This window comes from Myodes glareolus, chromosome 24 (genome assembly GCF_982192425.1).
Source record: "Myodes glareolus chromosome 24, mMyoGla1.1, whole genome shotgun sequence".
Classification (NCBI taxonomy): Eukaryota; Metazoa; Chordata; class Mammalia; order Rodentia; family Cricetidae; genus Myodes; species Myodes glareolus.
In genome coordinates, this window is record NC_142049.1 from 17,489,043 (window position 1) to 17,503,416 (window position 14,374).

General features: G+C 46.9%; 1 protein-coding gene across 3 annotated transcripts in view; it reads right to left on the reverse strand.

The window, feature by feature from the left end:
• Window positions 1–12,328, reverse strand: part of Fanci (FA complementation group I) — a 59,261-nt gene extending 46,933 nt beyond the window's left edge. The window contains exons 1-6 of one of the 3 annotated variants that reach the window (XM_087901442.1): window positions 11,815–12,328; window positions 4,357–4,459; window positions 2,093–2,165; window positions 685–815; window positions 161–317; window positions 26–83 (exon numbers count right to left, since the gene is read on the reverse strand). In XM_087901442.1, coding sequence (XP_087757568.1) covers window positions 26–83; window positions 161–317; window positions 685–815; window positions 2,093–2,165; window positions 4,357–4,440 — 503 coding nt within the window. In that variant the 5' untranslated portion in view covers window positions 4,441–4,459; window positions 11,815–12,328. Of the gene's footprint in view, window positions 1–25; window positions 84–160; window positions 318–684; window positions 816–2,092; window positions 2,166–4,356; window positions 4,460–7,871; window positions 8,000–11,814 lie in introns of those variants that run through there. The other 2 variants (XM_087901441.1, XM_087901443.1) reach the window with 2 other exon arrangements.
• Window positions 12,329–14,374: the final 2,046 nt, after the last annotated feature.

Here is a 14,374-nt window from a genome sequence, read left to right on the forward strand (position 1 = left end):
TCCTATACTTCTCCCAGAGACTCACCTGACAGAGCACAGGCTGTCAATCAGCTGCCGCTTATACTCCTCTCCATTCAAATCACCTGAAGACACAAAATCGATGGAGAGACTGATCGTATAACACGAAAAGAAAAGGTCACTAGAGCTGGAAGAAAATTACCTTTCCCGCAAGTCAGCACTTCCTTTTTGGTAGCCAAGGCAGTGAGGATGACGGGTAGTAACTCCAGAGACTTCCCATTCACTAGCCTGTCCTCTTTGATGGCCCCGACAAACTCACTGGCTAATTCAACAAGCAACGGTCCTGGAAGATGGTGAACCTGAAAGGAGTTCAAACCAAAGCACATCTTAAAGCAGGAATCCAATACCTGACACCTTTCTGTGAACTAAGTCTGTTGCTGAAACACTGAACAGACATGGCTTCCCACAACAGGCATTATCAGGGATTCATGGAATCATGCTGCGCTGCCCCGTATTCATAACGGTAAAGCACCTCAAAGGTTAGGGTCCTCCACCAACCCCTTGATGCTTTCAAGATCTACAGGGAGATTTGCATCCTGGTACCAGAAGGGAAGCAGAGTCTAAGGGTTCATCCCGTCCTGGCCCACGTGTTAAGCCATGGGTCTTCCGTCCCCCACCCCCCCACTAGGAGAGGTCTGGCACTGAGCCCCGCCCCTTCCGTCTTACCTCCAGCATGAGCAATCCTATGATCTCAGATGCCACTTCTTGCTGCAGCTCTCCGGATTCGACCAACTGGATACAGCAAGAATACACCTTGGATCTCCTAAGGGCTCCATCCTCCTCAGAGCAGGGGGAGCCTTGGTGTTTTAGACGGGCGTACAGAACAAAGGAAGAAGAAACAAAGCCCAGGGGTGAATAGGAAAATCACACAGGCCTGCAATGCAATACCGGAACAGAACAGCGGTGTTTTTAACAGCAATGCCGAGGGGCTTTGAAGTCGTGGGTTTAGCCAAAGCACAAGGACTACAGTGACACCTTCTGCTCCACAAATTTATTTTACAACACGGTGCAGCAATCTGTGAAGAGGGCTTCACTTATCCAAGTTCAATGAGCTATGTCAGGACATTATCATCGGCTATGTCAACAAAGTAGTAAGGACAGTAAAATTCATCTTTTCCATAAGCAAGATACAACAATACTGACAAAAGTAGCCAGATTCAATTCCAGAAATGAGGCGAAGACTCAGCCAGAGGAGCGCCGCTGTAAGAAAGCAATCCTGACAAGAGGACTGGAGTCCAAGGTCATCCTGGACTACAGTAGTCTCAGGCCAGTCTGGGCTAAATGACTTTGTAATTCCAGGCAAGCAATTTTTATAAAGGTGCCAGACAGGGGTGGGGGTAAAGTCAGATAAAGTCACAATATACACAAAAGTCAGTTCAGATCAATCAAAGACCTGAATGCGAGAGCTACCGCAAAACCCGGTATAGTGGTGTACACTGTAATTTCAGTACTCAGAGACCGAGGCAGGATTAGGAATTTGAGGCTGGGTATGCTGGTGCACATTTTCCATCCCAGCACGCAGAAGAGGCTCAAGGCCAGCCTGGTCTACATAACAAGTTCCAGACTAGTTGGAGCTACATAGTAAGATACTATCTCAGAATAAATAAACGGGTATTTTTTTTTTTGAGAATTCTACCACTATTTATGAAACCCCTGAGTCACAATTTGAACATAAAGCCCTTGTTCAAGAAAGTAAGGCAAACACACTACACTGGGAATTAAGGCTCTGCAGAGGTGTGGAAGATGCTCCACTGTACTCAAACCCAGAGCTCCCAGGCCCCTCGGGGCTACTAGATACATCTCAGTCTCATCTCCACGATCCTAAGACTGTGTAAACCACAGCGGTGTGCACTCTTTACAGCCCCCAGCCAGCAATATCATCTCAGGGCCCTTCCGATTCCCTTCAGTAAAACATCCCAGGCTCACACCGAGGAGAGCTCCGCTTGAGCTGATTCTGGAGAATCTCCCTAATGGAAAGGATGTTCCAGTGGGCTTTCAGACAGTCAGAAAAACAGCAATGACACCCAAAGTAAACCCGCCAACCAAGGGGTATGTTGAGAGGGACGCATGTCACCTTTGAAGATGGCTCTCAGGAACGCTCCAACAGATCTTCCTTTCACAGCCTGGCTCTGAAGGAGATCGGTCAACTGCAACCGAAGGGAGAAAACAATTGTGAGTCTCCAGCAACTGGTCCTCCACCTACACAACCACAGTGCGCAGAAGGAAAGCAGGCGCTGCCAGGTTCCAGTCTGGCTAAAATACACACGCTCTCCTTTTTTATTGTGATAGAGCGGCAAGATCTTGATAGAATCCTGGACCACCAAGACTGAGATAGCCAGGCATAGCCACGCAGACCTGAAATCCCAGCACTTCAGGTCGAAGCGGAAGGATATTCATGAGTTCTAGGCCAGCCTGGGATACACAGCAACTGCAAGGCCAGCAACAACTACAGAGCAAAACTTCTAAAATAAATAAAGGCTAGGGCTGGGGATGTAGCTCAGTTGGTAAAGCACTTGCCTAGTATGCACAAGATTGTGGGTTCAAACTCTTACACTCCAAAATCTGGGTGTAGTGACACATACCTACAAGCCCCGTGCTCTTGAGATGGGCACAGGAGGATCAGAAGTGCAAGGGTATCCTTGGTTATACACATGTTCAGTATCAGCTTGGGCTAGAGACCCTGTTTTGTTTGGTTTTTAAAGCTATTCAAAAATTCAGAGCCAGACAAGGTAGTAGTTCGTGTCTGCAGTTTCAGGATTTGAGGAACTGAGGCAGGAGCTCGACATTACACAGTAAGTAAGACTTTAAAAATCCCAAAATTCATTCTACAAATATTTCTTAACTCTTTCATTAGCACTAGGTACCATGGCATGATTTAGAGACATCCATCCATCAACAAAGACTTCCGATGTATGTACTTTTTCAGAGAACAATGTAAGGCTGGACAAACGGACATCGTCATCTGCCTCAGAGCTCATGAGAAAGGGGGAAAGAATGACAGAAGGAAAAAAAACTGTCAAGACGACAAAGAAGTAGCTGAGAGAGAAGGAAGGGAGGCAATAGCAGGTAGGGCAGTCAAACCTCTGCGGTAGGAAAGGTTTAAGCAGAGAGTGGGCAGGTAGGAAAGAGCTGGCTGTGCATAGGGAGATAGAGGTATCCTCTATGGCGACAGAGCGAGCGATTGGTAGCCTCGAGTATCTGAGGAGATACCAAGGGGTCAGGTGAGTGGTAAGGAAGGGCAAAAGTAGCAGAGAGAAAGCGTGGAGCAATAGGCAAGGGCCAGGTGGAGAAGATGCCCATAAGCCACCGTCGGAAGATCAGGGTTCATCTAAGTGCAGAAGTTGCTGAAGGAGAGAGTACCACTTCTCGTGAGGGGAGAATAGGTTGTAGGGACTGAAGAGGAAGGGAGACACCCGCTAGGAGGCTGAGTGACTGTGTAAGGAGCGGATGAAGTCCGCGGTGAGTGGACTAAGGCCTTGGACGACGGGAAATTGGCAAAGCCTTTCTGCCATGTTAGGCTCAGAAAGGCTCTGGTCTAAGTGCAAGTGTTTGTGAATGACTGACCAGTGTGTGCAAAAACTAGCAACTGCACTTCCTCCTCAAAGTTTACAGCCTGAGCCTGCTGGAGACTGAGGATACAGACTGACCGACGGACACTAGTTCCAGCCCTCTGTGCTGTACACTGAGGCTCCAGGCTGTTGCAACAGCTGGCACCACTCTATCGGGGTGTGCACAGCCCACCAGCTTTTTCCTGTGTATGTCTGTGATTTCTTTCTAATAAATTGGTTTGTTTGTTTGTTTGTTTTTCAAGACAGGGTTTCTCTGTAGCTTTGAAGCCTGTCCTGGAACTCGCTTTTGTAGACTGGGCAGGTCTCAAACTCAGAGATCAGCTTGCCTCTGGCGTCCAAGTGCTGGGATTAAAGGTGTGCGGCACCACCTCCCGGCTAGATTGTTTTTTTCTAAGATTTATCTATTTTATATACAGTGTTCTGCCTGCTTGGATGCTGCAGGCCAGAAGAGGGCACCAAATCTCATTACAGATGGCTGCGAGTCACCATGTGGTAGCTGGGAATTGAACTCAGAAAAAGAGCCAGTGCTCTTAACCACTGAGCCATGGCAGGACATGAATTTGCAGTCCTGTCAATTTCTCCAACTGACAGGATTACAGCGTCCAGCTCAGTGTCTATCAAGTGTCCACCAAGAAAGCCGTCATCTCCGACGGGCACTGGTAGGAGGGTAAGCCCCAGTGTATCCCTGCGGCTCTGCAGCTGCTGCTCTTTCCTGCTCACACATCCTTTGGACTTGCCAAGCTTGGCCTTGGCTTTGGGCGGTACTCACGTCGTCGGTTTTCAGGGTTTGAAGAAACTCCTGCAGTTTATCTGTTGTTTTATCTGTTGCTAGGGATAAAATTTTCAGGTCCATTGTTGCTCATAGCAGAGAACTGTAAGGGAAAAAAAAAGGTCACGGCTGGAAGCTTCTAGAAGTAATTCATACCAGTTACAGACAACACAGTAGTGTTCAGCAGATGGAAACCTCATGTAAGATGATGCTTGTCCTAATCAAGTCGTACGGATTTCCTACAATTCTGCACGTGGTTTCATGGCTTCTGCATACATTTGCACCGTCAATTTAGCATAATGTTTAAAACCAAAACAGCACTTAGCTATGTATCAGAGATATTATAAACACATAGGACTATATAAACATATAATAAAACACTGTTCAACAAATAAATAAACTAACATTAAATAGCCCTTAATAAATGTCAATTCAATGGTTAAAAAAAAAAAAACAAGTAGGGCTGGAGAGATGGCACAGAGGATAAGAGCACTGCCTGCTCTTCCAGAGGTCCTGAGTTCAATTCCCAGCAACCACATGGTGGCTCACAACCATCTGTAATGAGATCTGGCGCCTTCTTCTCGTGTGCATACATGCAGACAGAATACCGTATTCATAATTAAAAACAAAAAACAAGTAAGGCTGAAGGTGTGGCTCAGTGGTACAGTGTGTGACTAGCGTGACAAGGCCCTAGGTTCAATTCCCACGGCATAAAAAAGGAGGAGAGCAGGTCAGGGGTGTGTGTGGAGATCGTGAGCACTAGCTGCTTAGCTCATACCAGGAGAGGGAGAGGCAGGATTAGGAATTCAAGACCAGCTCTCAGTTACATAGTGAGTCTGAGGCCAGCCTAAGCTACAAGCAAAAGAAAGCTATAAACCAAAGAAAAAGCAAGTGAGAAGCCAGGCCAGTGACACTAAAAGTGTTTTTAGAAGAAAAGTCTGAACTGGTCATTAAGAGACTACTTTTCTTTTTTTGGTTTTTCAAGACAAGGTTTCTCCGTGTAGCCCTGGCCTTCCTGGAACTCCCTTTGTAGACCAGGCTGGCCTCGAACTCACACAGAGATCCGCCTGCCTCTGCCTCCCGACTGCTGGGATTAAAGGTGTGCGCCACCACTGCCGAGTTTAAGAGACTAAATTTAGGTAGTCGTGACAACCAGATGGTCCACAATATTGGGAAGGAGGGTACCGTAAACAAAGGCAGGCATGCCTGAACATGTATTTGGGAATGTAAGTAGATTGACCAAGAGGGAGACCAGGTAGAACAGTAAGGTTAGAGAGGGAGACAGAAGAAACAAGACCTCAAGCAACAGTTAAAGAACAACAACTATCAAAGTCCCCGAGTGACAGAGTCCAAGGACACTGGGAACAGTCTTCAAAGTCACCGAACACCAAACTGCTGTGCAAATCAAAGTGGGAAGGGACAGGGAGGAAGGACCAGGGGCGACCTAGAGGCTCTTTTAGTGGTAAGATGCAGAAGGCCTGTGTAGAGTGGTGAACTGTGCCGTGCGGTGGAGAGATGAATGGAGGCACACTGGACACGAGCTAAGTGCAGACTGCAGGGGGGAGCCCACCTGCTTCTCCGCTCCCTCCTGCTTCCCATCCTTATAAACAGCAGCAGCGCCCACTCAGCCCGCTCAACCCACAAGCCTGGGCAAACTCTGAGGAACTGTTTTCACGCTCCGTATCCACTACCAAGTCCCACCAACGTCACCCCCTAACATCTCTCAATCTGTCAGTAGCTCTCCACCTCTGTTCTGACCACCAAAGCCACCATCATCTCTCACTGGGCCATTCCAAGATATTTCAACCTGTCCCCCCTCTACACAGCAATAAAAGAGATATTTTTAAAAGCAAAAAATAAATTATGCATTTTCCTTCCAACCTAGCCTTTCCTTTCAGGTCTATCCTTATTTTAAAAGTGGTTTTCCAGCGGGTGGTGGCACACGTGCCTTTAATTCCAGCACTAGGGAGGCTGGAATAAATTCAAGGTTAGTCTGGTCTACAGAATGAGTTCCAGGATAGCTAGACAGCTAGGGCCAAATAAAATGAGATTCTGTCTCAAACACACACACAAACACACACACACACATTAAAACTGTATTATAAAGAGCTAGCAAATAAGGAAAAAAAATCACACAATGAAATTAACCAGACCCAAAGTCTATACATGACAGTGAACGTCCATACAGTTAGAATAGCCATTCTGAAGCACTGGATTGTCACATTGGATTTTACACTGTCTCTATCAAATATGTTTTTATGCACTTATCCACCACCCAAACCAGAAAAACATATAACAGAATTTAAACTGGGTGACAAGAAAGGACTGCTTGCAGGTAATGGAAATTTGAGTCATAAAAAGGGATATAAAGCTGACTGTTTTCCTATTTTATCACTTCATTCTAAGAACAATAAATTGTTTTCTGGCCTTCAAAGCCCCAAGGTCTTCCTCTTATTGGCCCTTACAAATGTGAGTTCTCATCTGAAACAGAATAAAGACCCACCCTTCCATCCTTGCTCTCTAAGGTTCAATTTCTACAAAACCTTCAGACCTCAGATCAACCCACACTCTTAGACGCTGGGGTTAAATGCTCTTCACTACGTCCTCTGGAAGCACCAGCAAAATTCCTTCCACAATGTTACCAACTTTTAACACTACATTTTAAATTAACCGCTAGGTCTCCCACTGGTCCACAATTCCACGGCTGTATCCAGTTTTGCTCATCACTGTTTTCTTGAGCACACTAACAAGCTTATATTAAGGACCTAACGAATATCTGATGGGGGCTAAAGGATGTCACTCAGTCGGTAGAGGGCTTGCCTAGAAGGCATGAAGCCCTGGTTTTGACGTCAACGCCACCCCCAAACTATGTGAACCTGGCATGGTAATGCATGCCTGTAATCCAAGCACTCAGGAGGTGGAGACGAGATCAGAAGTTTAAGGTCATCCTCAGCTACACAGAGTTTGTAGCCAACTAGGCTACATAAGACCCTTGCTCAAAAACGGAACGAAAGGGAAAGAGAAACAGAAACTATAAAACGAGGCATCCGGAGCATATTTTTCTGTACCAGCTTTTAAATACAGTGCCGAAGATATACTAAACGTCTAGTGAAGATTGGGTGTTTGATTTGTATGTTATATAGTAAACACTGTATAAATGGAAAAGAAAAAACAAAACATCTGGGGCGGGTTATTATTAGCTTCTGGAGCTCCACTCTACTCACGAGGGCACCTCCTGAGCAGCCTGCCTATCCTACGCAGAGCCACTGGCCAGTCTTCCCGCTGGCACTGGGCTCCACGGGCGACACCGGGGCTGGGGGACGTCCCAGAAGGGCAGGACCAATAGGGAGAACTGAGCGGGACGCGCCGCGGAGAAACCCGCCAAAACAGAGGCACCCCCGACCCCAGCGCAGGCACCAGGCACGGGGGACGCCACGTCGCAGGGAGACCCGCCTGTGCTCCCGAGCCCACTTCCTCCCACCCAGTGTGCGCAGACCCCTGGAAGTCATCCTAACCTCACCGCAGCCTCCTTCCAAATTCCCGCTCAACTTCGTGCAGCAGCACTTCCGTCGTCCGGAGCAACAGGTCCCGCCCCCGCGGTTCATTTCCGACTCCCTTGCTCGGTGGGGCGTACCATTCTAGCTGATGGGGAGGGGGGAAGGCGTTGCGAAGTTTGTGATTGCAAAGTTCGCAAGGGAGGCTCGACCTGCTTCCTCGCTTTGGGGACCCCAGAGTGAGCATGTGTGTTATGATCTGACCTAGTCAAGCTTTTTCTTGAGCTCAACAAGTAGTTGAAGCTAGTGCGGAAGGCTTGAGTCAATAAACGGATTTATGCAGGTCTTTGCGTTTGAAGCACCTGAAAGGCAGAGGGAGCGCTCATATTTTACATTGTCCGTGGGGAAATGAAGCATGTCTGCTCCCTTACGTAACCTCAACGTTGAGCTGGTACTTTCCCAGAAGCACTGAATGTTCAATACATATTTGTTTAATAAGCATCTGACTGTAGAGTCGATGGAGCAGTGGACCGAGGTTCTACTTTAGTTGAGGGTGCAGCTTGTGCCAAGTGCCCAGAGTTAACAAGCTCCTGGCTAGTTAAGCACGTGAAGGTACTTAGAGTGATAGCGGGGAAGCAGAGGCTTGTACATTTCTTTAATATTAGGGCCGTGGTAGGGGCGGCGTGGGGGGGGGGGGACGTGGATGTAGTCACATTGTCTAACCACGTTCTTTTCAGATGAGTGCCCCCAAAGAGTTCAAGAGATGATGAGCTGAGTTCAGAGGTCTGAAGTAGGGCCCCCTAAGAAGCTGTAAGTTGTCTGTGGCAGTGGGGACCAAAATCGATCAGGAGTACAATGGGTCTACTTGACCGGATCTAGAAGAAACAGCTGCTGGAGGAATGGGATGTGTCTCAGCTGTCTTCTATGCCCTTGCTGGGATTCCTCTCCTATATTTCTGTCTCAGCTTTGAGCTGTGTCATGTAACTAAAACCCAGCAGCTGAGGTTGAGGATGGTGTCTGAGAGGAAGCCTTTACTTCCCTAAAGAAACAGATGACTTCGACCCATCTTCCCACAAAACCTTCCTTCCAAACTCCTAGCACTAGACCCTTCTGCTGTAAAACAGTAATGTGAATAATAGCATCTATGTTCTCCCAGTAACATTAACTTTTTGTTTTTGTGGTTTTGAGACAGGGTCTCACATAGCCCAGGCTGGCTTCTAACTTGCCATGTAACTGTAGCTGGTCCTGAACTCCTAATCCTCCTGCTTCTACTTCCCAAATGCCTGCCTGGGAGTTCTGTGTGTGTGTGTGTGTGTGTGTGTGTGTGTGTAAGCATTTGTAGTTTTCCACTTTGGTACAGACTTCCTTAACTAAGCAGCTAATCATTTTCCATTCAGCTCACCAACTAGATTCCCTATGTGAGCCACTAAGTAGGTAACTTACTGGGGGACTCATCTGTAATCCCAGTGCTGGGGCGACAGAGACAAGCAGATCTCAGGCACACTGGCCAGTTAGTGTAGCCAATTTGACAAGTTCCAGACCAGTGAGAGACCTTGTCTCAAAGAGAGAGAGAGAGAGAGACAGAGAGAAAAGAACAGTAAATAGAGCCTGAGGAATGGAACTGGAGGTTGTCCGCCGGCCTGTATTTGCACAGACATGCATGCAAAGCTACAAATCAAACATGTGCGTACATGTACACACATTAAAAAAAAATGTGCCAGCCTCTACATGTGATGGTGTTGTTCCTGTGTGAATAGGTTTGAGTTTGCCCAATGCGTCTCCTGTGCTTCCCGGGGAAGCTACTGTTCCGGGAATGATCCCCAGTGGGCTCCTTACTTGATACAAATATGATTCTCCATGTTCCTCTATCTCCTGGTTGTGCACAATGACTTTGCACTCACCAAAAAGCGGTGTCATTACACAAACAAGGAGATCCAGTGATGTACCCAATACTAGAAAATACAGCCAGCACCACATACGGTAGCCCATGTCTATCCTTCCAGCTGGGATGAGGCCGATGCGGGAGGATGGAAAAGGATATAGACAGAGTGAGTTCCAGGACAGCCAGGGATGTTACACAGAGAAATTCTGTCTCAAAATTAATTAATTAAAAAAATAAACATGGCCAGTTAAGAGCAGGTTTACAATGGTGGAACCAAAGTGTTTTCGAGGTTACCAAGACTATATCAGAACATAGCAATGCTGTAGGAATGAGCATGGTCAGAGTCCAGAGAAACAGTCTAAATGGAGGACTGACATTGTTCCTGCTATGCAAGGGACTTCATGCACCTACTGTGGACACCCATCGTGAATATTTACCATCTGTCTTCCCCACAGAGCCACTTCTCAGCTACCCATAGTACCTCACACCCTGGTGGGCCCACTCTGTTGCTGTGGGACAGTGGTCTTGTACCCTGTAAAGACTTGTCACTTGTATTGGTTTAATAAAATGCTGTTTGGCCAGTAGCCAGGCAGGAAGTATGTGGGAGGGGGGCGCGACCAGAACAGGAGAATTCTGGGAAGAGGAAAGGCTCAGTCTGTAGTTGTCACCCAGCCATAGAGGAAGCAAGATGAGAACACCTCGATGATAAAAGGTACCAAGCCACATGGCTAACACAGACAAAAATTATGGGCTAATGTAAGTTATAAGTAGTTAATAAGAAGCCTGAGCTAATAGGCCAACCAGTTTATAATTAATATAAGCCTCTGTGTGTTTCTTTGGGACTGAACAGCTGCAGGACCAGGCAGGACAGAAACCTCTGTCAACGCTCTGTAGAGGCTGGACCTCAAAAAAAGACCCCCAAAGGGGGCTGCAAACTTGAGGATATCTAATGAGGTACTGAAAACATGTTCTAAAGAGGACATGTGGGCACTGGGGAGGGCACTGTTCTAGTTCCCTGGACTCTGGAAGGGCATGACCAGGGATGGTTCAATAGGGCACTTATTAGAAGCCCAGGATCTTTCATAACCTGGGCTAAAGAGCAGCACCACTTGAGAGAATCAGCAAGGAGTCTAAAGAGCCCACACTTAGGGGCTGGAGAGATGGCTCAGTGGTTAAGAGCATTGCCTACTCTTCCAAAGGTCCTGAGTTCAATTCCCGGCAACCACATGGTGGCTCACAACCTCCTGTAATGAGGTCTGGTGCCCTCTTCTGACCTGCAGGCACACATGCAGGCAGGATATTGTATACATAAGAAATAAATAAATAAATATTTTTTAAAAAAAGAGCCCACACTTAGAAGCAGTTGATAGTGTTGACTTGCAGCAATCTCAAATGTAAAAGAAACGCAATCAGGGGATGGGGTGTAGCTCCGTTGATAGAGTTCTTACGTAGCAGACATGAAAACCCAGGTTCTATCTCCAGGACTGCTTGTTAGTTAGGGATTCTATTGCTGGGAAGAGACTCCATGACCACAGCAACTCTTATAAAAGAAAGCATTTAATTGGGGCTGACATACTGTCCAGAGGTTTAAGTCCATTGTCATCATGGTGGGAAGCATGGACATGTGCAGGCAGACATGGTGCTGGAGAAGGAGGAGAGTCCTACATCTGGATCTGCAGGCAGCAGAAAGTGAACTAGATTGAGCTTCAGAGATCTCAAAGTTCACCCCCTCAAGACACACTTCCTCCAACAAGGTCACACCTACTCCAACAAGGCTAACCTCCTAATAGTGCCACTCCCTATGGACCAAGTATTCAAACACATGAGTCTGTGAGGGCCATTCTTATTCAAACCAGCACATTCCACTCCCTGACCCCAATAGGCTTGTAGCCAAAACATAATGCAGTAATGCATTCAGTTCAACTTCAAAAGTCCCCATAGTCGGTAACAGTCTCAAACTTGCTTAGAAGTTCAAAGTCTCTTCTGAGATTCATGTAAATCTCCTAAACTGTAATCCCTTGTAAAATCAAGAAAAAGCAGATAACATACTTCCAACATATAACGGTGCAGGATATACATTACCATTCCAAAGGGAGAAAAGGGAGCATATACAGCAAATATTGGACCAATGTAACACCGAAAACCCGCTGGGCAAACTCCAAACTCTGCATCTCCATGTCTGATGTCAAAACGTTCTTCAGATCGCCAACTCCTTTCAGCTTTGTTGACTGCAACACACCTCCTTCTCGTGGGCTGATTCCACTCCCTGCTAGCAGCTTTCCTTAGCAGATATCCCACGGCTCTGGCATCTCCAACATTTTGGGGTCTCTAATGCAATCCAGCTTTCCACTTCACAGCTTCACACAATGGCCTTTCTAGGCATCCACATAGGGACATATGCTGGGCCTCAGCAGCTTCCCTTAGACAAGGAGGCAAATTCCATAGCCAGGCTTCTAGCCTTGACTCTAAAACCAGAACCATGTGGCAAAGCTGCCAAGTTCTACAGCTTGCTGGGGTTAGAACATGGCCCCCTTGTTCAATTACATCTTCATCAACTTTCTGCTTTCAGTGGTTTCCTTCACTGCCTAAGCTTGACTGTTGCTCTGTAGACCAGGCCAGCCTCAAACTCAAGAGCTCTTCCGGAGTCTGCCTCCAGAGTGCTAGAATTAAAGGCATGCACCACCACGCCTGGCTCTAAGCTTTTCAGGAATTCCTTTTCACAAGCAGGAAGTTTAATTGGGTGGAACCTTGCCCTGAGGTGCTTCATCCCAGGCCCTGGCATCCATCTCTGGAATACTGGGCAGGAAACTCCATTTCAAGCCCCCTCCCCTGGGAGTTGCATTAGTCCAAACTCCACCACCAAGAAAGCACACCAAACAGTAACCCCTTCCCAGGGAAGGTTAAGACCACTCCCACAGGCTACTTAAACTGCCCCCAGAGAATGAACACATGGTCTCTGGGTTTCCGTGTTCTCCCCTCTCTCTCTTTCCCTCTCTATGCTTTCCTGGTGCCACCCGGGAGCATTGCATTAAACGTGGGCATCTTTTATTCGATTTGATGTGGTCTGATTGGAATTATTTGTGTTGGTGGAGAGACTCATCTAAGAAATATTCCTAACAACTACTCCCATTTTTCCATTTAACAAAGGATTTTCTTTAATCTCCATCTCCATAAACACATGCTTTAACTCTATTCCCATTTCCAGGTGCCCCTTTTTTCTTTGAACTGTACATTTTGTATTTTTCCTTGCCCATCTTGATCCTTTTCATTATAGATCTACATAAGAGTAAACATTAATAACCATATGACAGAATCCATTCCAGGCTCATCTGAGGTTTCCTCCGCCAGTGGAATTAATCCAAACCTCTTCAGCCTCAGGCCGACTTTTTGGACAAGGGCAAAAAGCAGCCACGTTCTTCACCAAAATATCACAAGAATGGTCTCTAGGTCACATACTATAATTCTCCTCTAAAACCTCTTAAGTCAGGTCTGCACAGTTCAAATCACCCTCAGCACCACTGTCTTCCATATTTCTTCCAATATGGCCCATTAAGCAGGGGTTAAAGCATTCCACTGCTTTCCTAATCCAAAGTCCTTAAGTCCACATTTCTCCAAATAATGGTCAGGCCTATCACAGCAATACCCCACTCCTGGTACCTGGGAAGTTTTACACCCCAATAAGTCTCTTTGCTGATGCAGCAATCAAATCAGACCAAATCAAGTCATATTTAAACAGGCCCAGGTTTAATGGGTAAAATGCTTCCAGATGATTTTCTGACCCTCCAGAGAGGAGACCAAAAAAACATGTGCGTGTTTTCGGGGGGACAGTTTATATACCCTGTGGGAGTGATCTTGAGCATCTCTAGGAGAGGAGGGGGGTCATCATTTGGTGAACTTTTTGAGATGCAACAGTGTTTGGAGAGAGATGTGGAAGGGGCTTGAGGTAGAGCTTCCATCAGAGCATCCCAGACTCCTTGGGTATATGGGTGCCACGGGCTGGGGTGGAGCTTCCACCAGAGCATCCCAGACACTTTGGGTATATGGGTGCCATGGACTGGGGTGGAGCTTCCACCAGAGCATCCCAGACTCCTTGGGTATATGGGTGCCAGGGGCTGGGGTGGAGTGCCCACCAGAACAGTGCCAACTTCTGCCTCAGAGTTTCTATTGCTGTGAAGAGACACAACGACCAGGGCAACTCCTATAAGGAAAACATTTAACTGGGGCTAACTTACAGTTCAGAAATTTAGTCCGTTGTTTTCCTGGTGGGATGATATGGGTTGTCTTTCTGTATATATGTTGCTTTTGTTGGTTGATGAATTAAGCTGTTTCAGCTAATGGCTTAGCATAGCAAAGCCAGGCGGGAAATCCAAACAAAGATATAGAGAGAGTGTAGGCAGAGTCTAGCAGATGCCGGTAGGCCACGCAGGAAACAAGACATGTAGAAATGAGGCAATGCTGCGACCACATGGCAAAACATAGAGCACCCCAAGATCAACATGTGGCAAACGTACTGACTTGTCACTCAACCTCTCATTACAATCCTCACCCAATAAAACTGCCACAGTGACGGTGTCCCGACCTTGTCCCTTGGGTCCAGCTCACAGTCTCTCCTGTGAAGATCCCACTTCACACTGACCCTTAA